This window comes from Acartia tonsa, chromosome 12 (genome assembly GCF_053477335.1).
Source record: "Acartia tonsa isolate MP-2025a chromosome 12, ASM5347733v1, whole genome shotgun sequence".
Taxonomy (NCBI): Eukaryota; Metazoa; Arthropoda; class Copepoda; order Calanoida; family Acartiidae; genus Acartia; species Acartia tonsa.
This window is the reverse complement of record NC_137271.1, coordinates 7,387,313-7,414,166: the sequence shown is the minus strand read 5'-3', so window position 1 is coordinate 7,414,166 and position 26,854 is coordinate 7,387,313. Positions and strand designations below refer to the sequence as shown.

The window sequence follows — 26,854 nt, the reverse complement described above, 5'->3', positions numbered from 1 at the left end:
GTTACAAGTTTAGAGAAACTATAATTTTTCATAAAACGTTAGTCAGTTGAACATTCGTATTTTTATACTCATGTACGTTGTCATCCTTGTTTTTTTTGGTTGTCAAAAGTATAGTATTGTATTAAATGGGTAAAATTTATATAAACAGACAAATAATTTGAAAATACTCATTATGTGGTGTTTCTATATCCTTGCTAATTATATCCATTATTATAGCAATTACAACTGTCGTGATTTTTAAAATTTTATCAAAAGAAGTTATAGTCAATAAATCACTGAATATGTGTCTTAAGAAAAATCAGCTTAAAAATCTACGAATAAACAAAAAAAAATTAAAATAGCTAAAATAACTTTTTTTATGGTTTTTTTAGTGTGGTTGAATAAACAGTAAACACATCACAAACACACATTGAAATCAGGGATCTTAAGGGATAAGACAATGGCCTATAAATTGATGTACATCTCCAATGACGATACACAAAATTTCTACTTCTGTAGTTTACAATTAGTGGTTAAAACATATGGAAACTTAACTTAATGAACCAACAATTCAAAATTCATTAAAAGTCACTAAAGTTGTTAAGCCAACTATTAAGAAACGTTATTTTTAAACTTTTGGTACTAGTGTAATAAACAGCCCAATGTCCCCACCCTCCCTGATCACAAACACACATTGAAATCCAGGAACATATAAATTACCCCCCCCCCCATCATTCCTTACAAAAATTCTCATAACTCCCCAACCGTTCATTTGGTTTTGATTTTCCATTTACTTCAAATGGGGCATTTGTAGCCCTCCTCCCACTTTAACTGTGTAAAAAAGAACTACAATGTTCATTAGTAGCGCAGCAATAAGAAGCTAAAAAGAGAAAATATTAGACAAATATTGTATATTAATCACTAAATATGACATTTATTTTGAGCAATATATATTTGCAGAATGGATGTAGAATATAATACATGAATATTATGGAAAATTATCCTCAATTTAGGTTGCTATTTTTCTTGTCATTTATTGGTCAGTTCGTTTATCTAGTAGGAGGTGAGGACAAGGGGTAAATGGGGGATGGGGGGAGTTATTTTAGCCCACTACAAGGTTTTACTTTCTAGAGTACATAATAATTTGGTGTAAGATCCAAGTAATAATTAATCCAAGTTATTTATAAATTGATTTTTTAATTTGCATGTTGACGAAGTGATGTAAAGTCGTACATACTCTACATACAGAGTAGCTACGCTACTTCTAAAATAAGGGATGGGGGGGGGGGCAATAAACTCTCCCAATGATGATTCTGGGATATTACCACTCATATAGTTGTGTGCGTCAGCCCAATATGTATTTTTTCCCACAAAATTGTCTTTTTATGTTTTCCCAAAAAATTATACATGTATGTTTTTATGTATATGTTTTCCGCTTTTCTATTTCTCACTGATTTCTTTTTTTTAATGTTTTTATTTATATCTTTTTGAAATTATATCATAACTATATCTCTCTCTTGTTCGTTAATCTCTTTTTTCTTCTCCTTTTATCTCCTTCATACTTTCTTTTTCTTTCTTTTTGCTGAATTAGATGAAAAATAAGACATCAATCACCAGTCCATAAAGTTTTACAACAATGTTTTGTTATTTGTTGGCTTAACAACTTTGGAGACTTTTATTGAATTTTGCAAGGTTCATTAAGTTGAGTGGCAAAACAATAAAGGTACTAAGAAAGAGAGGGAATGTCTGATTGAGCCAATAGGAGAATCGCATCGGAATTTACATTGGATCTCATTGGTTGAAATTATGTACACATTTTCCTACGAAGGCATGTTTTTTTTCATTTCATACATACGTAAAAGTCAGCTGTTAACAGTATATTTTCTTAGTAGAAAGCTTTGCGGAATCAGAATTAATTGCCCAAAAATTTCGTTTACAATTTGAAAGCTTGAAACAAAGTTGGATTCTTAAAAAAAAAGTTAGGCTGGCAACTCGCTGGTAAGGCAAAATTATTTTTGTGAAAAATCCTCCAAAATCGAATAAAAAAATTTACAAAAATGAAATAAAATCTTAAGAGGGTTATTAACATATGATTTGGTTTAATTTTTGTAGATTTTTAATGTGCTTTTGGATGATTTTTCACAAAAATAATTTTGCCTCACTATCGAATAGCGAGTCTATCATTTTTTAAGAATCCACATCAGCTTGAGTCGAAAGTAAACAATACTTTTGTCTGCTAGGAATGTTCTCTCTTAGATTTGACGAAAAGAGGGTTCAGAATATTCTTCTACTCTTCTATTTCTATTGGCAAAACGTTTCAATTACAAATTGTAATCTACAGAAGGGGTCAATTAGTGTATCATCATTAAGGATATACTTAAACTAATCTACCATTGTCTTATCCCTTTAGATCCCTGCATTAATTTAGTGATTTAACGTGAATATCTGCCTTAAATTTTGATTTATATTTTTTATGGTAAATATTCAACATTTTTAGGCTTCAATGCTTCACTATTATGTTTTTTCATTGTTTCGTTTTTTTCGCCATTTTGCTGACATGTTTGTTAACGTTCTTGTTAACCTTGACTTTTCAATATTCGATACATAATACTACTCATAATACCCCCCCCCCCCCTATAATAATTTTAATACCTCCTCTGCACTATCTCTACAAAAGTTTCTCATATGCTGATTTTGGTGTTCCTTAAATATTGTTAATTTAAAAGAGCTAAAAAACTGTCTCTGTGTTTTTAAACTATTGGGTGAATATTTATTACATTATATAAAAAGGAAAATTTTAAACATTCATGGGCGTTTATGGAAGGGAACAATGGACTGTTTATTACGCTAGTCCCCAAACTGTTAAAATAACGTTTTCCTTTTCGTTGGTTTAACAACGTTGGGGACTTTTATTGAATTTTGAATGGTTGGTTTATAAAGTTGAGTATCCAAAGATTTCAACCACTACGGAAGGGGTATTTATGAACATGAATTTATCGGCCCTTGTCTTATCCCTAAAGATTCCTATAGATTCCTTCATATATATCAAATATTTTTGCAATAAGTGACTGAAGAAACCATATGCAATCCAAATTATATTACTCCTATCAAAGAGTTGCTGTGTTTATATTGAACATGCTTTTGTTGGCTATTTCTTTAATTTGCAATATTGTATTGCATGTATCATATGCCTATTCACATACACCCCCCCCCCCTCCCCCAACCATACATATGCCTTGCTTACAACATATACATAAACATCCCAACAAAACCAAAGTATGTCAAAAAAGTAAAATAAATCGCTTTCCAAACAAAAAATGTAAATAATATTGTATGTTTTGGAAAAGCTACTCTATAATTCTATGTATAAATTTATAGAGAACAAAAACCTTTTTGGGAAGATTTCAAATAAAAACCTTAAATTCTAAATGTCAGATTTTGTGATTTATTGACTATTTCTTCCAAGGTATACAATTAAAACGTCCCTAAATTTTCGTTATTGTTGGTTTATCAAGAATACTGTTGCACGCTATTACTATTCTACTTATAAGTTATAAGCATGTACTTAATTTGATAAAATTTTACTATAGGCATATAAATATGTATTAATATTTTCACAGTTACACAACAATGCCAGGCTAGGCGTTCCTGAAAAATCAACCAAAAAATTATTTTAAAACAGCAAATAGTAAAGTGAAATTGTGAAGTATTAAGAATAATAAAATTGCAATTTTCCACGGTTTATAAGGACTATATGACATTTTTAAAAGCGAAGCTTTTCTTTAATAAGGGTCGGTCCGTCCGTACGTCCGTCACAGAGAGATTTTCGTTAATTCAAATAGTTTAGAATTGTCCTATAGATTTCAAATTTTGCAGGGTGATTCCTGTATCTAAATCTATAATCAATATTAAGAATGTCCGTACGTCCATTTTAAACATGTTGATTTTTTACTTTTTTAACAACAAATTTTAGGTGATCTAATTGTCCGATTGATCTGATTTTTGGTATACTGATTCATGGGACAGCAAAGTACAATATTATAAGCGAGGCAACTATATAATCAAGTCTCTAAAAATGTAAGTATGTCCTTAAAGATTATCCTGTATCAAGCAGTTTTCCATAAAATTTACTTACAATTTTGCTTCGACTCTTATACATTTATAATATAATTATTCAGTTCTGACACTATACAAGTGTTAATGTCCGTTTGTCCTACCGTTTCAGTGCTTCGCTTTTATGGATGTTAGCATCCTTGTTTAATTGTGGTTATGTCTGACATATTATTGACATGCTGTTAGAATTAGAACTTATATGCCTGATTACTTTGTCAACATTATGACCAACAGTTTGAGGAACTTTCTAGAAATTTTTTAGACGATTTTTTACATAATACTTTGATGAATTTATCGCCGTTAATCCTTTTTTTATAGGACTATTCAGTCCAAATAAATTTCAACAAGAATGCTAGAACACCAAAGCTTGAAGTTTATGGGTAAATAAAACCGCGCTCCAAGGGATACAGAATATAATATAGATTTCAGAATCTTATTACGAGCTCTTTTTTTGGGAGAAAGGACTATAGTCAAAGATTATTATCAGAGTAACGTTATATAGGTCATAATGTTGATGTAAAAATTGTATAAAGGGTAGGCCTAAATTTTAAAAATGCTACTTAGCATAATGAATGTTTTAAAAGTCGTAACATTTTAGAACATGATTATAAAAATCAAATGATTCTAATATTTATGTATGTGTTTCATGAAAATGGATACAATAAAATAAATGGATATAACATTAATATTTTTGTTAATTAGTATAGCAAGACGGAAAAAATAAAACAGTACCAAAATAAGATTAAAACATTTTGATAGAATGGATTCATGAAATAAATTTTTCCTTGTTAAACAGAAAAGCAAAGTGCTGACAAAAAATTTAATATTACCAATATCAATATTTTGCCTTACTTATAACCATATTCAAATAATGAAATTATGAGCTTTGCTATTTTTACATCCAATGGAAATATTGTACTGTTTTTTATGAATGATTTTCAAAAGAAATTTGATTGATCATTTTATATAAACGAAAATATCGTTCACTTTTAAAAAGCAAAATTATTCTTTATACGTCCGTACGTCTTTTTTTTCGTATTTTCGTATTTTTTCGCTTTAATAGATAAGTTAGGTGTGTTATAATCGTTTGATTAATTTCAAACCCTGCACGAAGATTCTTATAACAGTTAAGTTACTGTGCAACGTAGCAACTCTAAATCACAACCAGGATATCCGGTACGTCCATTTAAAACACACTGGATGTATAAAAAAAACTTACCTAAAACATTGATATAAAATTAGTGGATTTTTAAGAGTAATTTTTAGCGGTTTAGTTTAGTTGGAATTTTGAGGACAAACAAAAAGTACAAGATCAAGTTTAAACAAATAAAAGAAAACATTTTTCCGTTGAATTCAACATTTCTTTTTGTAGATTTAGAATTTAATCATTCAATTATTTGTATATTTCTTTTTATTTCAATTGTTAAGAGAATAAAACTTCCTAACAATATAATTTTTAAAAAATATCCTTTTATAAAAGTAACAGGATGTCTGTTTATATTAAGATTTGTAAACATTTTAAGGAAGAAACCTCCACCCCCAAAAGAGAATCGCCCCTAGAAAAATGACTAACCTCCTAAAAGTTTTTTTTTTTTACTTTTTCCTAATGAAATTGAAAGTAGAGGGCCAATTCCCCTCCTCCTTATAAGCCTTTATAAACACACAGCCTCTAGTATTATATGAACAGTTAGGACAATCAATATAGGGTTTGAAATTAAAGAGCTATTTTTTTAGAGAAAGCTAGAATAAAGAGCTCGTTCAAGCTTGTTTTAGCAATAATACTAAATATCTTTTTATCCTGTATTAGACTATTGTGTTTTTTTGACCAAAGTATAATGAAAATTCAAAGCGCAGGCTTTTAGTAAATGAAATGATTAGCTACAAGCTGCACAACTGCATTCAAATTAATAAAAGTTGCACCATTGACGTTTAGAAAATTGAGAGTTGAATAAAAATTAGATGACTGTCTGTATGTATTGGAAATCATTAAGATCCGATAAACGGCTGTACCGATTACCGAAGCTTTAAGTTTGTTCATTAGTGTAAAACACTAGAGATTTTGGGCAACTTTCATTAACTAATTTTGACATTTAACATGAGATATTTTAAGATATTTTATTCACTGTTAATCTATTAATATTTGTATACATTCTAGTTTTATCTTACTTCTAGCTTTCAATAAGTATGAATAAGGTTGTCTTTTTTATTTAAAGCAATATGACATGATTTAAATAGATTAAAATAAACGAACACATGTCCGTGTCCGTGCAAATGATAAATTAGTTGTTGAGTATGAGTTGAATACTAAGTCGATGCTTCCCTGTCAAAACTCAATTGAATTCACCACAATGAATATAACTCAAATTAAGCAAGTAGCAAGTCTTTAAACTATTTGTAATCTTTTGGGGGAAGGGGTGAATTTTCTTGGGCCATATCTCTCAGGTGAAATTTCCTATGGTAAATAACCTTCACTAGACCAATACAAAACTTTCCTGGATTGGCCAAGCCGTTTCCGAAATCTAACTGGACACACTTACAAACTGTCTTACATGATGCTTCTTTAATAACAGAATAGTTGTTAATTTTTTGACAGGTCATATATAGGAAATTTTTTAGCGTATGTATTTGTTTTTAAGATATTTTGCACATAGTTCCTTTTTGCAATTTGGAAAATAATACACTTATCTATCTATCTATTCAAATAATCTACATGTTAGTGCAGACACCCAAAAATAATTTATAGAGTTGCCATGCCATTAAAACAGGCCTCGTCACCGCAGGCGAGTTTTTAATTTCCCAATTATGAATTTAATTCAAATAGCACCAAAAGCATAGTGTTCTTATAGGATTATATTGTGCCCATTTTAACCCTATTAGATAATTTAGATAATTTGAATTATTGGTTGATTTTTCTCTTGGTTGGGAGCTACAAAAAAAGGTCTACAATTAATCTGGAATAGCAAAATCTCAGAAATGCTTAATTATCTCGCAGTATATATAAATGCGCAAAAAAAAAGAATTATTTGAAGTAATTTTACAGACCTTTTTATACCCTTTGGTAACTTTTTACTGAATTCTGAACCAGATTGAAATTATTTTTACTTTAAAGCTTTTTGATTTTTGGATATTATAGTTCTCGTTTAAACTATATATTTAAAACAATCTCTACTATTTAACAATGAAAATGAAAACATTTCTAAATGATTATAAAATATTAGTTTGTTTTATTAAATGCTCTAATATCATTAAGTAAATGTTTCTTTGTTAAAAATCACAATAGAAATAATTTATAGGGAGGAGCATTCTTCAAAATGATGGTAAAACAGGACAGACATAGATTTTATTTTTTTAATTAAAATTATTAGAAATTAGAAGGGCTAAGAATGGAAATATCTTGTTTATAGTCAAATATTAAAATATAGATTGTATAAAATAAAAGGACCTATTGAGTAAGTGTTTTATTGACATGTACTGCAGAAAAGCTGACTTATTTTGTCCAAAAAAATAATATTTTTTATTTTTTAGTAATAAATTGCTATTTTGATTTAATGGCATAAAAGTTAAAACACCATAAAATCTACAAATCTAATGATGAAGTTTACAAAGTCAGTAGAGCAACGCCTTAATATTAGACGCTAAAAAGGAAGAAAAAAAACATAACATGGTAATATATTATTTAATTAATTTTTTTTCTGATAATAACACAAAAAATTACAGTCACTTTCTCATAAAGACTTAAACCATATCTAAGATCTTATTTGGCACTTGTGAGATTATCTTAATCCCCTTTTCTAACTAGCCTAAAACCTGGACAATGCCCTATTGGTCCAGCGATTTACAACATCTTAAAACACACAAACACATACATTGAGCTACTTTATTGAGCTAAAAATGAAACTTTGCTAGGTCTAAAACCTGTAACCCAATTGTTCAATCCTAATAGAATGAATTTATGTCAGTGGTTCATCATAACTAGTAAGATCATTAAAAGGGAGCGTTATCGTATTTTAGATGAAACAAGGACAATCATGTCTATAAGTAGCACAGCAAGAACAAGCAAACATAATTTTTTTATTATATAAGGCAATAGTGTTTATTCAACTAGGGCTATTATGTTGAATCTCAGCTCTACACTTCGCCGTAACTAAAAATATTAAATATGGTCCCTACTGCTGCTACGTTAGATGCGCGACATCAATAGTTTCAGTATGGAGAATTTATTAGCCCAAAAAAAGGTCCAACTTATTACAATGAACTTCATTCAAAGATCATGCAATCAAAGAGTTGGTTGTCTGTTGGATGTTACTTAACCTAATACCCCGGGTGTTTGAATAGAAAAGGAAGGATTGGCTCCTCTTAGTTATACTTGGTTGTTTGACCTGACATTGAAGTGTCATGTACATTTATTTTCCTATATAATTTGTATATTAAATTGATAATAAAAAGAAACTGTTTTGAAACCACTTTGAAATACTTTAACAGACTTTTAATAAAGTCCTGCATCGTCATTTCATTGTCATCATGATGTTTTAAACTTTAAACTTTTTAAACAAATGGATTCGGATAAGAGAATAGTTATTTCTCGCATCGTATTATAAACAGCTTTCCGTGTTACTATTACTCTATTTATTTTTTTATTAATATTTGTGAAAAAGTGTCTGTAATACGATGCTTTGTTCTACAATTTGTAAGATTTCTAACCAATAATAAGATCATTCTTACACTGAGTACTATTGTCTTAAAGATGCTAGGTGCGAAGCCATTAGTCCTTAAACAGGATGAAGCGATTTAAATTGGCATAAAGGCAAAAACCTTTATATGGTTTTATATACATATGCAAGAGGGGGGATAGGTTATATTAAAAACAAATAGTAGACATATGTAAGACATATGTAATACTAACGGCTACGCCTCTATGAGAAGTTATCCTGTAAAGGAGAACCATTTAGAAACAAAAATGGAAAAGAATAATAAATAATATGTAATATTAATATTACTTTTCGTAACATCGCACAGTAGCTTTTCTCCTATTTCTAGCCCCTGCAGGGGGCTATAACCCTGTAGGGCCAATTACCTAACCCTCTGGGGCAATCACCTGACCAAATATAACCTAACCTAACCTAAAATAACCTATAAAAAGCCATTTTAAAAATACGACGAATGTTACGAAAGGGACTATTCCCCTTTTTTTCTATAAAGAATACTGTTATCTTGTTATTGATGCGCTACTAATAAACAAAATTGATTTTTTCTTTAGAATAGGTTTCCTTTACTTTGCTTATTAAATAAGGTGTATTATAGTTTCCACTAAAGTGTCATAACTTTAATACTCGCATTTATATTAGAGGATTTATGATTTCAGTTAAGTTAAAGAAAAAAGCTTGTAATTTGCGAGATAATTTGCAAAACTGTCAGTCTTTGACGATAATAAAAAAGACTCATTGTAGAAATGATGTAACACCACTATACTATAACTATGTATATTTTAAAACGTAAATAATTGATATGAATTAAGGATTAAATACCAACACCTACAAGTAGAGATGCAGACGAAACAGACCCCGATTTAAAAATAGTAATTTCAGTAAAGCATTATATATCATGTAACATAAAAAAATAATAATTAAAGGCTTATCATATTTAAATTGTTATAATTTGATAATTTATTATAATTAACAAAGATTTCTATTGAAAATTCATACATTTTTGGCATATTCCCTTAAAGTGCATAGTTAAGCACATACCCCCCCCCCCCACCCTTTATTTATAAAATAAGATGAAAAAATGAGGGGATAGTTTTTCGTTTGATTGTATATTACTTTAGGTTTAGGTTAGGCTAAGTTACATTTCATACTGGGAAACCACACAGGGTTAGATCACCTCAACCAAATTATATGAAAATAAGTTGAGGTTTCAATGCTCGAAAAGTACTTTGAGGAAAAATACCATTTTAGAAAATCTGTTAACAAACATGAAATCTGCTAGATGTATTTCAAAAACCTTTATATACATATTTAAATCGGGGCAAATGGCAGCCGTTTGATTACTGTACCCCCTTTCGTTCCTTAAATCATATACACACACCCCTACAGGGAAAGGTTAATTTATTCGAAGATTTTATTTACCCTAACTTATAATAAACATAATAGTCCTTGTTAGATTAAAAAATAGGGATAAGACAATAGACAACAATGGTAATAAACAAAATCGTCCATTTTGGATGTTGACTAAAATTATTGGTCTAAAAGTTCCGTCACTGCCTATTAAAAATAAGATAACACGAGTTTAAAGTTAGGAAATTACATAAATTTAACATGATTTAAATATTTGAGTAAAACCTTAGATGGACCCAAGGACCCCATTCTGACTTTCAATTGGGTCTTTAAAATCAACTAATAACATCGGGAATATTAACACAGCCAAGTCGCTACAAAAGAGCAGAAAACAATTTGCTAGCAGACGAAAAAGGTAATTAAAAGGGGGATACAGGTAGTTTTCTGGTTATACATCTATACTATACATTTATAATCTAAATTCATTAATAAAAAATCTTGGAAAATGAATTCCAATTCGTGTGCACGCCCGCCTTCTTTTAAATGTTTTGTTACACTTTAAGCCAAGGTAAAAGGGACAGCATAGCATACAAAAAAATTCAAAACAGCTAAAAATAATCATTGTGTAAACAAGGATGACAACATCTATAAGTAGCAAGGCACAATAAATTGTTGATGGGAATACAATACATAAAAGTAGATTTAAAGAGTATTTGTTAAAATTAGGAATAGATTTATTGAAGAAAATAAACACAAAACCGTTTTTTATATTTTATATTTTGACTGACATACTGAGAGTAAAGTAAATTGCATACTGGATCTCAAAAAAGTATGAAAATCGGACCAAAATCACCAAAGATATTGAAAAATATGTAAAAAAAAAAAAAATATTGCTTTCGGGAAAAGTTAAAAAGCGAAGTTTTCTTATGGTCTATTCAAGTCAATTTTTTATGTAGCAAACCTAACTAATGCCCGTTACTTAAAATCCCAGAAACAGCGCTAAAACGCCACTGTCCCTTAATCTATTGTTACTAAAAATTGGGTGTTGACAACTACATAAGAAACGACGGGTTTAAAGGTCATTTTGTTACATTAGAGTTACATCAATCGATATGTAGCTCATAAGTAATAAATCTACAAAATAGGGGAATAGTCCCTTTCGTGGCAACGCCCCTAAAGGGACGATTCGCCGTATTTTGAAAATGGCTTTTTATAGGTTATTTTATGTTAGGTTAGGTTATATTGGGTTAGACAATTGGCCCCGCAGGGTTAGAGCCCCCCCCCCCCCCGCAGGTGCTATAAATAGGAGAGAGCTACTGTGAAAAATACGAAGAATCGCCCCTTAAGATACGTTGCCACGAAAGTTACTATACCCCAAAATAGTAACAATAACACACAAATGAAAACTTCTAAATTGTCATCTTAAATTTTGGACATCTCTAATAGCAGCAAAAACAACATCGGAAAAGCGGACAAATTCCTTAATTTTGAAAGCAATTTCAACTGCTTTAAAATGTTATCAAACAACTCTAGGAATCGAACAAAGGATGCTTTTACAGAGTAAGGAAATTGTCCTACAAAACGGTTGACATTTTTTGTTTTGTTTTTAATGCTTAAGACCTTTGCTTAAATTCAATATCTTGAAAACAAAATAAGCTAGTTTTTGAAAAACAAGACAATGATAAAAAATGATGTAACTTCAAAAGATGATGAATAAAATTAGCCCCTATGTTTAAATTTAAATTATTGGTTTAAAAAGTTAAGAAACTGCTAGTTTAACAATATAACTGTAAAATCTAACCCCCCCCCCTCCCCCTCCCTGCTCATTAAGGAAAAAAAATATTCAGTGATTTATTGACAATACAGAAATCTTACATTGTTATTAATTGTTTATTGTGAAAACACTGTTAATAACACCTAACTTACAACTTTCCCAACTGGGTTATTATAAAATAGTATACAGTTTGGATTATGAGTGTATTACAGTGCATTACAGTGAACTCACTTTCAATTGGGTCCTTGAATATCAGCCAACAGCGTCAGAAATAAAAACACAGGCAAGTCGCTACATAACAGCAGAAAGCAATTTTCTAGCAGACGAAAAAGGTCCCCACCACTGGATTAAGGCAGTTGTTCTGGTTATACATCTATACTTATAGATTTATTGTTTTTACGGATGTTGAAACTATAATAAATAGATGTGGTAGTTTTAATACACAATCCACCCACATTATTGGTTATAACGTGAAAACATATTGATAAGAAATGACAATTATTTTTTCTTATTCATTCTAATCCGGTGGATAGGAACCGGTTCTCATCCATACGAAAAAACTATGTCTAGCATCGAATTATATCCAGCTTTCTACGAATATAAAAATGTACAATCATAAGATTAAACCAGTTTTTTTTTTTTCGGTACCTCGAGGCTAAAAAAACTTAGCCCCCCTGCCCTGCCCTCTCCATAAGGCTATGGGCAAAGCAATAAATAAACCACAAAAAGATATATATATTTCTTAATATATAAACGGGCGTTTAAACTTAAATAATCCATAACCCAACGAAAATCCATACTGTATTGTGTATTAAAAATATTCCACCTTGAATTTTTAATAAGAATTATTAAAATTAAAAGGATTTACATATTTAATAACCCCCTTTTCAAAAGAAAATTAAGTGAAAGTGAGAGATGGAGGGATTTGGAGGGAGGGAGGGAGGGAGAGAGAGAGAGAGAGACAGAGAGAGACAGAGAGAGACAGAGAGAGACAGAGAGAGACAGAGAGAGACAGAGAGAGACAGAGAGAGACAGAGAGAGACAGAGAGAGACAGAGAGAGACAGAGAGAGACAGAGAGAGACAGAGAGAGACAGAGAGAGACAGAGAGAGACAGAGAGAGACAGAGAGAGACAGAGAGAGACAGAGAGAGACAGAGAGAGACAGAGAGAGACAGAGAGACAGAGAGAGACAGAGAGAGAGAGAGACAGAGAGAGACAGAGAAACAGAGAGAGACAGAGAGAGACAGAGAGAGAGAGAGAATGGGGAAACACATGTAACATAATTTTATGTTAAAGTTATTATAAGTTGGATAGGATGGTTTTAAGCTATTTCACTTTTCCTTCTAGATGCTAGGGGCGCAGCTGCCTGCATCATAAACAATAAATAATTATCTTAGCTAATTGTCAAAAAGCAATCTTAAACACTATATTATTATACTTCATAGCTAGTATGAGAAGAGAAGCTACTCTATAGTTTGAATTTGTCCATAAGATATTAAGATTTTTTTATTTCTTTTTTTATCTACAGATTGTAAAAATAAATTCGATAACTTTTTTATCATTGTTATTGTCATAACTAGTGATTTATTAACAATTCCTCTTATGTTTGATTATTGTGTATGCTTCTATCTATAATAAGTTTAATTATTGAAGAAATAATTAAATTATTTTGAAGAAAACAAGGACAATCATGGTTTTAATAGCGTAGCAATATTATGGTTGTGTAAATGGATATAGTTTATACGTGGATACATTGACAGGAGAAAAGTTTTCGTCAATAAGCTTGCTAACACAGACATTATTTATTTGTTAGTTCATTCATTCAAGAGGAAAAGAGGTGATGGGGTAAAGGAGGTGGATTTGGGATATCGTTATTTTAGCCAGCTGCGATTATTATTTTATCAGTGCAACGTACCATAAGTCAATAAATAAACCAATACATTCACTAATAAACAAGAAAGCTTTCTTTAAGTAAGGATATCCTTGTGTATGTTTATCTGTCACTACCTCCCCCCTCCCCCTTTTATAATGACCCTTAGGAGCCAAACGGCTAGCAAATATGTTTAGTAATAGAGTAGCTGCACTCCTAAACAAATTTAAACAAGGAGGGAGGATACAATGGCAATCAAATTATCTACACAACACTTTTCTATCTTATAATATTAATCAACAAAATTCAAAATTTAACACATAGAAATTGTGAAAGGGGGGGAGGTGGGGTGTTACTTTACACGACCCTGAAAAATATAGAAAAAATTGTAAAATAAAAGTTTTTGTTTTTAATTACACTGTATGGAGGAATTCATCTTTTAGTAGCGCAGCTACTATATAACTAGAGAGCCTGTCCGTACGCCTGTTTTTTTTTATAGATTCTAAGAAATAGAAAACAAAATCAACATGCTTTATGAAGGAAAAATCATTAATACACAAATAATTAATAATATAATTTCGAGAAAGTTTTTACAACAGACAGATTTGCATGACCACTTATAAAGTTAAACTTGCAGCGGGCTAAAAAAATCTGTTTCCATCCGACTGGATGAACGAATTGATCAATCAACGAGTTCTATGTCAGTAAGCTAAATTGACGACTTTTCCCCCCTTTCATAATATCCACGAATATTCAAAATCAATTCTTGTGGACACTCTTGTCCTTGTTATAATATAATCTTTGTTTATGATATATTTTGTATAATGAATTTATGAATATTCAAAATTAAATTTATGCATCATCATTTTTGCGTCAAATGTTTTAATTAAATCATTAAACTATGGAGGGAGAAATGGTATTCCAGTGTGGATTGGGAACAGATTAATATCCGCTGGATTAGAACCGTTTCTCAGCCACACTGAAAAATAATTTATGGCATCGTATTGCAGACAATCTCACACGAATATTAAAATAAAAATCATCTAATTAATACCTGTTTTGTTAGCCCGAGCAAATAAAAAAATTTATTTTAATATCCGAGAAAAGCTGTCTATAATACGATACTAAAAATAAATATTAAAAATAAAACCATCCCATGTAAAAATACATTAACCCTTAAATTGAACAAACAAACAAAAGATTACATTCTTAAAAAGAAAATAGCTTAAAACCATTGAAATTTTTTTAAACCATATTCTTTAAAATTGTATATAAACTCTAAACTCCGGGATCTTAAGGGATAAGACAATTGCTGAGAAATTGATGTATATCCCCAATGATGATAAACAAAATTATCTAGTGGTAGAAATGTTTGGATACTCGACTCAATAAACCAACCAATCAATATTCAATAAAAGTCCCCAAGGTTGTTAAGATAATGAAAAAGAAAACGTTATTATAAAACTTTGGGGACTAATATAATAAATAGCCCAATGTCCCCTCCATCCCTGTTTGTAAACTATTTCAAGCGTTAAATGATTTAATGTTTCCATGCTTTAAAATAAGAAATTTTACCTTTCATTACAAATTTGGGATTTTAATTTTAATTAGTTTTTTAATAAGATTAAAGGATAAATTTTTATTCTATTAAAGAAGATTAGTTTAACAAGAATTAAACACTCAAAAGTAGCGAAGAGATGAAAGACAAAAATCAAAAATCAAAAAAATAATATCAAAAGCAACAAAAATCTTCATAAATCACCTATCTTCAATGCAACTATAGGTAAAGTATTTAGTCTCTATCTTTTCCACCGTTAAAATTTTATTATCAAAAGATTAAAATATTTGTTGTCTTTATTGCAATTTAATTATAAAATAGATAATTTATCTTCTAGAAAACTGGAAACTAAATTCTTTTCTCTTGTGCAATAGCTTAAGAAACTCTTAATTAAATTCCATTGTCATCTCCCTGTATTTATGATATTCAAGTCATTTTATTTTGACTTTTGATCAAAAATGACTTAAATAAAATTTCCATTAGTTTGGAAGCAAATCAAGTTTTTAATCTGTATTGGATTTTATGCTCAAATGAATCAATTCAATAATTTTAACTTAAAAGGAATATTTTGATGTTAAAAAGTTTATAAGGACAATTATTTTCAATAGTAGCGCAGCAAAAACATGATAACAACATTTTTAAAAATAATAAATGAAAACAAAATTTTTCGAAATACTAACAAAAAATATTTATGAGATATTATTTTAGGTATTGTAAAAAAATACTAACAAGTTAGTTTAATGAAATAATTTTGTTTTTTACCATTTCAATGGTTCTTAGTGGTTTGTTATTTATTGCAATATTCTTATAATTTATGTTAACAGTTCTTCGTTATAAAAAGTAAATTTAGCATTCTCAAAATATACATTTTTTCAAGTACCTCTAAAACATTTTTTCAAAAAATAATAGTTCTTTTGGCTATGTTCTCCAAAATTGTTCTAGATTAAGAGCCATATTAGGGATCACTATTCTTAGCTTCTAAACTCATCCAGAGGATTCTTTAAATAAATTGGGGTCACTTAGTGTGGCAAAATTATTAGTGAAGCAAAATTGTTTTTGTAAATAATCCTCCAAAATCACATAAAAATCTACAAAATTTAAACAAAATCTAATGTCAATAACCCTTTTATGATTTTATTTAATTTTTGTAGATTTTTTATGCGATTTTGGAGGATTTTTTCACAAAAATTATTTTGCCTCATTAAGTGACCCTAATTTTTTTAAAAAGAATCCACCTCAGTTTCCTTCATAAACCTATCGTTTTGTAATTTCAAACGAGCAACTTAATCCTAATTCATTCTAATAAATCTTTTCACATTGTCAATATTACATTAAATTTGGAGGTATAAAATGCTCTGATAGATAAGTACTATGCAAGTATAGTTTTAATTGCATCAATGTATATGCAGTATTTGTCCATAAAAATGTTAACATTTAAATTTTTCTATTGTTTAAGGTATTTTTCATTAATAATTGTCCAAAAACAATTATTCCTCCAATGATTGCTGTTAATGCATTTTCTTATAATCCTTTAGTAAATCTCTATTATAATACAAAACTTCAATTGTTTAAGAATGATATTTGAGGTATAGTTTCACTAATAATTGACCATAAATGGAACCTACTTCAAAATTCAGCACAATCTAGCAAAGCAGAGTTTTCAAAATCTTACAAAATTTCATATTATATGCATAACTTTTGAAGTAAATTCTCTGGAATTGAAACTTTATCTAAAAGTATCTAAAATTTTTACAGTTTTTTTGGTTTTTCGGCTTCTCTACATCTAACATTATCCCTTTCGACTGACTATTTACAAATTTTATGTTTATTGACGAATTTTAAGAATTAAAAGCGTATCAGAAACTAAATAAACATTAATAATTTTCGAGAGATTGAGAACAAACTTTGTTGTGATTTGATTGAAACAGATTTTCAAAACTAATTGGAAAAAATATATATATTAGCTGTTTTAAAACAAGTATAAATGTATGTTGTGATGTAAGAACATCCCAGGGAAAATGTGGAGAGGTGGGAAATAGAAATCATAGTTTGGTCATGAATCTTAAAGTAGACAGTTGCTGGGATATTGGAATAGGTCATCTTAATATTAATATTCTCCAATATTCTAAATTACTTCACCCTTTTTGATGCTTCATATTGTACAGAGAATTGTTTTTATTGCTCGTAGATTTTTTTGTTGTTGTCGAATTTATATATTTTTACAAAAAAAATAAGGTCTGTAATTGTCTTCAAGATTAAAAATATATATATTAAAAATTGTTATTGCCGTGTTTTTCATAGAATTTAGATGTCCATGGTATTTTGTCTTACGTAAATTAAGAGGGTTAGATAGTTACGTAAAGGGGAAAATTGGGATCAATTGTGACTTTTAGGTTTTGTACATTTAGTACTAGTTTATTAAATTACTCTACCCTGAAATATGTAACATTCTGTCTTTGGCAGATCAAATTCATTTAGATTACAAAATGATTTAAATAAAGCAGACGTAATGATTAAAATGTACAAAACATAAAATTCAAGTTTTGTTCCTCACATGGTGGGAATAAATTTAGAAATTATTCGTATGAGAAATTTCGGAGAAATCTGCTTGAATTCTTATAAGGATATGGACATGTAAAATGATTAATAAATAGAAGAACAGGCAGGGATATAAAGGGATAGGACAATGGCCGATAAAATTATGTAACTCCCAATGATGATACACAAAAATACCCCTTCTGTACATTAGCATTTGTGGTTGAAACGTTTGAACACTCAAATTAATAAATGAACCTATCAAAATTCACTTAGTCCCAAAAGTTGTTAGGCCAAAAAATAAGAAAACGTTATCTTAAGGACTAGTGTAATAAACAGCCCATTGTCACCTCCCTCCCTGGTAATGTACAGTCCGAACCCTGTCAAATTTGTTGGCCTAATATCTATATGTAATTTCAAGTGTTTATATCGACTATATGGCTTTAATAAAAAGTAGCCATAACTGACATAATATCTACAAATTAACAGTCATATGACATTATAAATACACAATTTTTGACAGAAAAGGCTAGACCAACCATCGATCTTGTCAAACTATCAAACTATTCTTATGTTTTCATCGCAGCACAGAAAAGTTTGTCAATTGTAGTTGTTGCATTCAAACTGTCAAACAATCACTAAATATGATATTTTCATGTGAGGCTTTTTGTTTTGAAGAATATATGTCCTTATGTTTTTTTGTGCATTTTTCTTCAGTAAGGAATGTTTAGCATTAACATGTGGAACACTGTTAAAAATCAAATAATAGTTATTTCTTTCATCGTATTATAAACGGCTTTCCGCAGATATAGAATGTACAATTATAAGATTAAAACTAGTTTTTTAGCCCCGAGATGCCGAGGAAAACTGGATATAATACGATGCTAGACATAGTTTTTTCGTATGGATGAGAACCGGTTCCTATCCACCGGATTCGAATAAATACGAGAAAAAAATATATTTCATTTTAAAACAAGGATATTTATGTCCAATAGTAGCAAATAAGTTTGAAGAGAATCAAAAAAGCCTAATTGGTATATAATTTAAGTATATAAAATATATGTTATTTGAAAAATTATGCATGATATTTTATAGTGAAAGAAAATATTTAATAATCCGTACGCAAGCCATGCAATTATATAATTTTACTTGCCCCCCCTCCATCCCATCCCCTGCAGTGTTATTTTGCGTATATTCACATACGTTATAAGACAGTTTTTAGTTCCTCTTTAACTTATTTTCCAGTATGGCTTCGAAACCGATTAATGCCCGCTGTGTTAGAACCAGTTCTCAGCCATACTGAAAAATCATGAATAGCATCTTATTACAGAAAATTTTCCACGAATGTTAAAAAAGTCATAAAATTGCTACCCTTTTTATCAGCCCGGGCCTTAACTAAAAAAACAAACCAATAAAAATATAAAAAAAGTCCTCAAGGTTGTTAAGCAAACAAAAAAGAAAACGTTATTAATGACTTTGGGGACTAGTGTAATAAACAGACCAATGTCCCCTCCCCCCTGCTATTGATATCATTAATTAATAGAGGTTTAATGCACTGCGCTAGTTTTGGTAATGAATGTGACTGTTTGAATTATGATTATTACTATTTCTTGACAATTAATAAAAGTAATTAAGCAATTACTAACCCTTGTGAAAGATTTAATAATGTTCATATTTAACCACTACATTCCGAATATATGAATTGATCAAATATACGTGGATAATATAACAGGGGAAATTTTGTTGTAAATTTAGGTTGCTACTTAAGTCCTCATTTATTGGTAAGGTTTTTCTACAGTAGGAGAGGAGGAGATGAGGGTAAAAGGGGTGGATTAGGGGTTTTGTTGTGTTAGCCAGCTGGAAGGTTCATTTTATTGGATTACGCGAAAATATGGTGCAACATCTAAGTAATTATATATCGATTCATATATCTAATATTAAATAAGGGCATTTATAAGTTAAGCAAAGCAACATAAAATTGAAATCGCCAATAGAACATTCAAATTATAATTAATTAAGAACTTTGCAAATAATTTTATCATTCGTTACCATTCAAAACGATACATCGCCTTTTCAAAAAAGAGTACATACCTAAAAAGTAATTAAAAGTTTAAAAATAAGGATTTTTTCTAACTAATATCTACTACACTAAAAAAAATGTAACTTTACCTGTACTTTAATTTAAAATATAGAATATTTTACACATATTTTTTCTATCTTTGATTCTAAAATTACACATAGTACACATATAAAAATACTTTAAAATAAATAATTTTATTATAAATAAGTCTAGTAAAAGTCTGAAATAACGGTAAAGAAAAGTATTTTCTAATTTCATATTTGGATAAATGTATAGTTAAAGTTGTTAAACAAGATTTTTTAACTAGCGAAGCTTCTGTATACCCAAGTATTTTTCTGTTAGTCATTTTTATAAATAAAAATACGCTTCTTTGTAGGATATGGGTTTGAAATGTTTATGAAGATTCCCTTTGTCAAATGAATTTGATTTTCTGGATATTAGCTACATTTTTAGTTGTTGTATAGTATTATAATCAAATGGCCGCTACTTCCAAATTTTGGATATAATTGCCCTAGATAGACACCTTAATTGCACTACCCTTTCTCCCTGCAAAAATGTTGGCAACTAGTTTCATAGTTAATCATTTCTAGGAGACGAGTGACGGAGATAAGTATTCTATAAATACGTTAAATTAATATTCCTCCAAATATTTATTGTGCAATTTTGGTGCTTTCCCACAAAATGCCTATCGAGCACTGAACCCCAACCCTTATATTTAAATTTAACTATGCGGGGCCTATACCTTCATTGTCCTAACCCTGAGGGGCTACCAATTACACAATATGCCTAACCTTACCTGACATAAAGTAAATAACAAGCTAAAAAGTGGACGGACCCCCCCCCCCATTGCAGTTTCTAATTGTTTTAAAATAAAGGGTAGGAGGGAGCTGGCTTCGGTGCTCAACATGACACTTTGAGGGAATCTAGTAGAGATAGGATAACCAACCATTGATTGCAGAACCTTTGTTTAGATGTCTGAATTGGAGAAATCACTTAAACGGGATTATACATAGAGCTTTGCTAGCTATTTATAGTATTAAAAATTAGAAGTCCTTCCTTTCCATTTTTTATCCTCTCAAGATAACTAACCACCTGGCAAAACCCTATGTACGCCACTGGATTTAGGCATTTGCTTTTTTAGCATATTTGTCCTGAATTCTGAATTATAGTGAGACCGAAACGAATTCAAAGTAATTGATAGAATTACACACACAAAATAGAGAAAAATAGAGAAAATAAGAATTCATAAAGTATGTTTTATTTTCAGCTGCTTTTATCATTGTATAACTGAAAAGATGTATTTACAACTTTTTCTTCTCCCTTATTTTTAAACTTTTAAAGGCAGAATTAAACAAATAAAATTAATTTTCTCCTATTTGAAGATTTCTTAAGCTTTAGTTCCTAAAATTCATCACTAAACAAGGAATTGTGTTCTAAAAGTTAATTTTTTTTTGTAAAAATCAAAAATAAAATAAAGAAATAAATTTAATTTTTAACAAAATGCAAAGCTTTAATAAAATTGAAAATTCACTGGAATGGAAAAATTAATTTCCTCCTCTTTTGTAATAAAAAATATTATCTTTAAATCTTTTTTTCACAAAGTAACAAAATATGAACATTATGTAATATACTGCGTTTTAATATAAAGGGGTAATATAAAGGGGCTATTTGCTGAAAGAGGACAGAAAAATAGACTAAAACCATTCCAAAGCTTAAATCTTAAAGTAAAATGGCCGATAACCTTTCTATTAAGCTTTCCTAAAAAAGAAAACTCGATCAGTTCAGTAGTAATTCGTATCTTAATCTTCAGTTCAGACAAAAAACTTATTTCTTCATATTTAAACTACTGGCTACGCCCCCTAGAGGCCTCTAGTGGCACTTTAAATGTTTTTGTTTGTTAAAGTCTCTACAATAATTTTTTATGTTATGGATACCTTTTTATGTTACGTTGAAGTCTTCCAGATGTTAAAAAAATTTCCAACTTTTTTAAACATTTCTCTTGGGAGGGTGGTGGTACCCTCCTCCAAAATAGTTATAAACCTTCCCGGGACCCATGAGAATCTACCCTGTTAAGGAGAACCCGATCGGTTAAGCGGTTAGCGAGATCCTTCGGTACAGACACACAGATACACAGACAAACAAACATCCTGTTACTTTAGTATAAGGATTTATCGAATGGTATATTAGACAACCAGAAAAAAAAATATGATAAATTCCTTGGAGAAAGTTTATTTATCGTTCATTGTCCTATCACCAGAACCCTATTTTTTTCCTAATGTAAATAAACAAAAAGACAAGTAGAAGTATTGCTTAACTGATGTAATAATCATTTTTTGATGTTTTAGCAAAACAAAAAATATAAAATGTAGCCAAAGTATAATTCTCATTTAGGCTATTAATTGGACAATAGCCAATAAATTAGTATTGTTTATACCACTGCACAGTACTTTTTATAAATAAAGAGGGAAGGGATTAAATAACTTAATGTCCCAACCCTGTGGACCCTGTGCCGAAATTCAATTGGGTCTTTGAACATCAACCAATAGGGTCAGAAATATCAGCAAAAACAAGTCGCTGCATAAGAGTATATAGCATCACTGGATCCTGGTATTACTCTGGATTATATGTATATCTATAAATTTATTAATAGAACTTTTAATTTTTGCTGTTTTGAGAATGTTTTAATGACATAACTATGTCAGTTGGTGGGTTTAATTATCCATTGTTTTACTCAGATGTGTTTTAAGGATACCAAATTAAGAGAATTACAGTAGGTTTACATACAACTTGGGACAGAAAGTTCACTGTGACAGTAACAAATCAAGCAAATAAAGAAACCGCTTTTACTTTTGTCAGTTTTGTTGTACATAGGTTTTTGTCATTAAATATAATTTTCTTCTTAAAACTTAAGGACATAGTATTTTAATTAATTTATCATTTTAAAAAAAATACATTTTGTTTAGTATATCAGAGATAATATGAATTCAAAATTTAAGACAAAAGTTAAAGCGTTAAAATGTATAAATCGAGCGTAAGTGACTTGGTCAAATGGATAAACGTTTATAGAGTAGTTGCACTACTTTAAATAATAAAAATGCAACATCTACATAAATAAAAATCTGTGTTAGATGATTATATAATAATTTTATAATTATAAATAAGGTTTCCTAATCTTATTATTACCATGTAATTAATCATTGAACAAGGATGACACAACATCAGTAACTAGCGTAAATGGTAACATAAGAGTCTGTTGTGAGATCCTAGTGATAATATATCCTTTTTAGCAAAGTATACAATTTAAACAAAATATCAATGAAATTATAAGAATAGTCAAACAGACGGTTATGCATTGTGGGTTATACAGTAAATGCTTGATAGCCAGGCAAAAATTAAGATTAGTGAACGGACACACAAAAAAAAGTCTTATAGAGTAGCTTCTCTACTAAAAAATGTATAATCTTTTATGTTATTCGTGCCTTACATAGCTAATTATTTTGATTTATATTACTTTTTATAAGAAATTATTTAACATGTTTTTTAACGACAATCTATATATCAACATCTATCTATCTATCTATCTATCTATCTATCTATCTAACTAACCTTGCTGGAGTGTAGATGTCCGCCTGTGTGTATTGATTGTGTAGATTGGTAGACATCACGACCCTTGATCCATTTATTCAACGCCTGTTGTTAGTTCATCATGTGTTACAAATGTAAAGATGTAGGCTAGAAGGTGCTTTACCTCAAAATGCCCCTGAAACTCCCCTTTGATTTTTGAAAGGGGCCACTCAAATTCAATATAACATAACCTAACCAGAATGACTTTAGACTATTTCCTGCTATAACATCAACTTCGAATCTGCAGCGGATATTTTGGATTTTTAAATAAACAACCAATTAGTGATAAAATCATTATTTCATACAATTATAGCTGATTTTTACAAAAAATATTATTTTCATATGTCACTGTCATAAATGACAATAATTTGCATATAAATTTTATAGAGCAAGGGGTGGTGGTTAAATTGTCAATATATAATCAATCACCGCCCTTCATCGTAAAATATATAAACAGCCAATCAGCGCGGCGCATTCCTCCATACATATTTGCACACTAAGGAAGGAAGATGACTTCAGTCCATATATATCATATCCTTTACATATCAATTGGTGTCCCAAGAAAACAGCAAATAATTCATTAAAAATAGAACAACAAAATCTTTAATTCAAACTAAAATTTAATTTAGGAAACACATTATAAAGACACTAGCGGCTTCGCCCCTAGCCTCTAGGGGCTTTGCCATAAGAAGTGATCAAAAAAATTAAGGTGAAATTTGTAAAAGGACCAGGGAAATCTTCTGCAAAAACAAAAAAAAAGGACCAAGGAAATCTTCTGCAAAAAAAGGACCAAGGAAATCTTCTGCAAAAAAAGGGGGGGGTTGTTTTTGGGGGGGTTGGGGGTGTCCCACTCCCCAACAAAACCACCACAGGACCAGTAGGTATATTCCCTGAAGAGTAGAATCCGATCGGTTCAGTGGTTACCGAGATCTTAAGCTTCAGACGGACGGACGGACGGACAGACGGACGGACAGACAGACAGAGAGACGGACAGACATCATTCAACTTATTGTAGATATGAAATTTTACACATTTTATATTCTTTGCTTTCGCTATTGTATTATTTTAGCTGAATCTCATGAAATGAAATGAACATCCTATTTATGTACAAAAACTCTACTTTGAATATTGACACAAACATATTATCCTAATTTGATAAATTCAAACAATTTACATTTTTGTTCATGAATTTATCAAATGAAACCTCTATCATATTGTGCTTTAAAATTGTATAAAAACAAGGAAGAAAATATCCATAGTTGGAAAGCACAACAAAATCGTGGATGTGAATATGAACAAGGAGATTTAAGGACAAGAATATTTGATGATTTGTTAAAATCAAAAATAGAAATGTATTGGAGAAAATAATCACTAACAATTCTTTCGTATTTTATATTTATATTTTCTAGAATGACTGACAGACCAACGGACAAAGTATATCACATAGTGGATGCTCATTTCAACCTTCTATCTTAAAAAGCATCTGGGAAAATAACATTTCGCCCATAGCGTTACTGACTGATGGATAAAGTGAACTAGAGAAGCTTTGCTACAATAAAAGAAACAAAAAGTAAAGTGCGGCTTGTAGTTATCTTGAGAAAGATGCTAATATGGTTGTGTGAGAAATAATATGCATATCTACACTCAGGATGTAAATATAGGAAGTTATATTAGCAGGGATATAGGTATAGGATAATTAGAATAAATATAAATATCTACACTCAGGATGTATATATAGTTATATTAGCAGGGATATAGGTATAGGATAATTAGAATAAATATAAATATCTAGACTCAGGATGTATATATATAGTTATATTAGCAGGGATATAGGTATAGGATAATTAGAATAAATATAAATATCTACACTCAGGATGTATATATAGTTATATTAGCAGGGATATAGGTATAGGATAATTAGAATAAATATAAATATCTACACCAAGGATGTATATATAGTTATATTAGCAGGGATATAGGTATAGGATAATTAGAATAAATATAAATATCTACACTCAGGATGTATATATAGTTATATTAGCAGGGATATAGGTATAGGATAATTAGAAAAAATATAAATATCTACACTCAGGATGTATATATAGTTATATTAGCAGGGATACAGGTATAGGATAATTAGAATAAATATAAATATCTACACTCAGGATGTAAATCCACAAAGATGATACACAAAATTATGTAGTTTACAATTAGTGGTAGACACGTTTGTACATTCAACTTCTTGCACCAACAAATCAAAATTCAATAAAAGTCCCCAAAGTTGTTAAGCTAATGAATAAGAAGATGTTATAATAAAACTTTGAGGACTATTTTAATAAACAGCTCAATGCCTCCTTCCTTCCTGCTGTTTAAATCTATTACAATAAATCAAAAACAGTGACAATTTAACAACATTTTTTTATCCTACTTGTATGCATATTACTAAAAATTAAACCTATCAATTTCTTTTACATTAACTTTTTCTACTTTTATTGAATGGCAGTTTCATATTGCTGTGTTAGTTATGGATAAAAGTATACTTGTCTGTATATGTACAAGATGAACAAATCACTTACAAGGACGCCAATATCCTTAATATTTCATACATACAATAAAATTTAATTAAGTAACATTTGTCTTATAAGATTTCAATAAAAAGATCTTCATACATTCTCCTATAATAAGAAGTAGTAAGATTTTTTGTTTGAAGATAAAGATCTTAGATCTTACTGGTCCTAAGGGGTTTTACTTTTCAGGAAAACTTTATAAATGAATTACGGTTGTTTAGGCTTTTTTAAAGAACTTCATCACCTTCGCCTGAAGGCTAGGGTGAAGCGACTATCCTATTATATAAAGTACCAAGGTTTTTTGTCTGTAGTTTAAGATTTCAGTAACCGCTGAACCGATCGGTTCTCCTTTACAGGGTAGCTTCTCATAGGTCCCGGGAAGGTTTATAACTATTTGTTGGGGGGTGGGAAACCCCTACCCTAGATATACCACACTTTTCTGGGATCTTGCTGAGTCAAGTATCAACTGTTGGGAAAATCAAAGGATGACTCCATGCAAAATTTGAGCCGGATCCGGCCAAAACCGGCCGTGAATTTGATGAAAAACCGGTTTTTTCCGGTTTTTAGGGGGTATCTGTAAATCGATTCAGCTGGAGCAAAACCGGTTAGAGGTACAAAAAATTTTACTTCACATGAAATTTAGCCAATGCAATTGCCTACAAAAATGTACTTCATCATCAACTTGATTGGTCAACTCTTTT

The 26,854-nt window shown here is 30.0% G+C and overlaps 1 protein-coding gene across 1 annotated transcript in view; it reads right to left on the bottom strand.

Annotated features, from left to right (window-relative positions):
* The window catches only part of LOC145333495 (uncharacterized), a 167,881-nt gene that overhangs the window by 40,079 nt on the left and 100,948 nt on the right, over positions 1-26,854 (bottom strand). Inside the window, exon 6 of the mRNA XM_080178647.1 lies at positions 23,569-23,658. Coding sequence (XP_080034773.1) covers positions 23,569-23,658 — 90 coding nt within the window. The remainder of the gene's footprint in view (positions 1-23,568; positions 23,659-26,854) is intronic.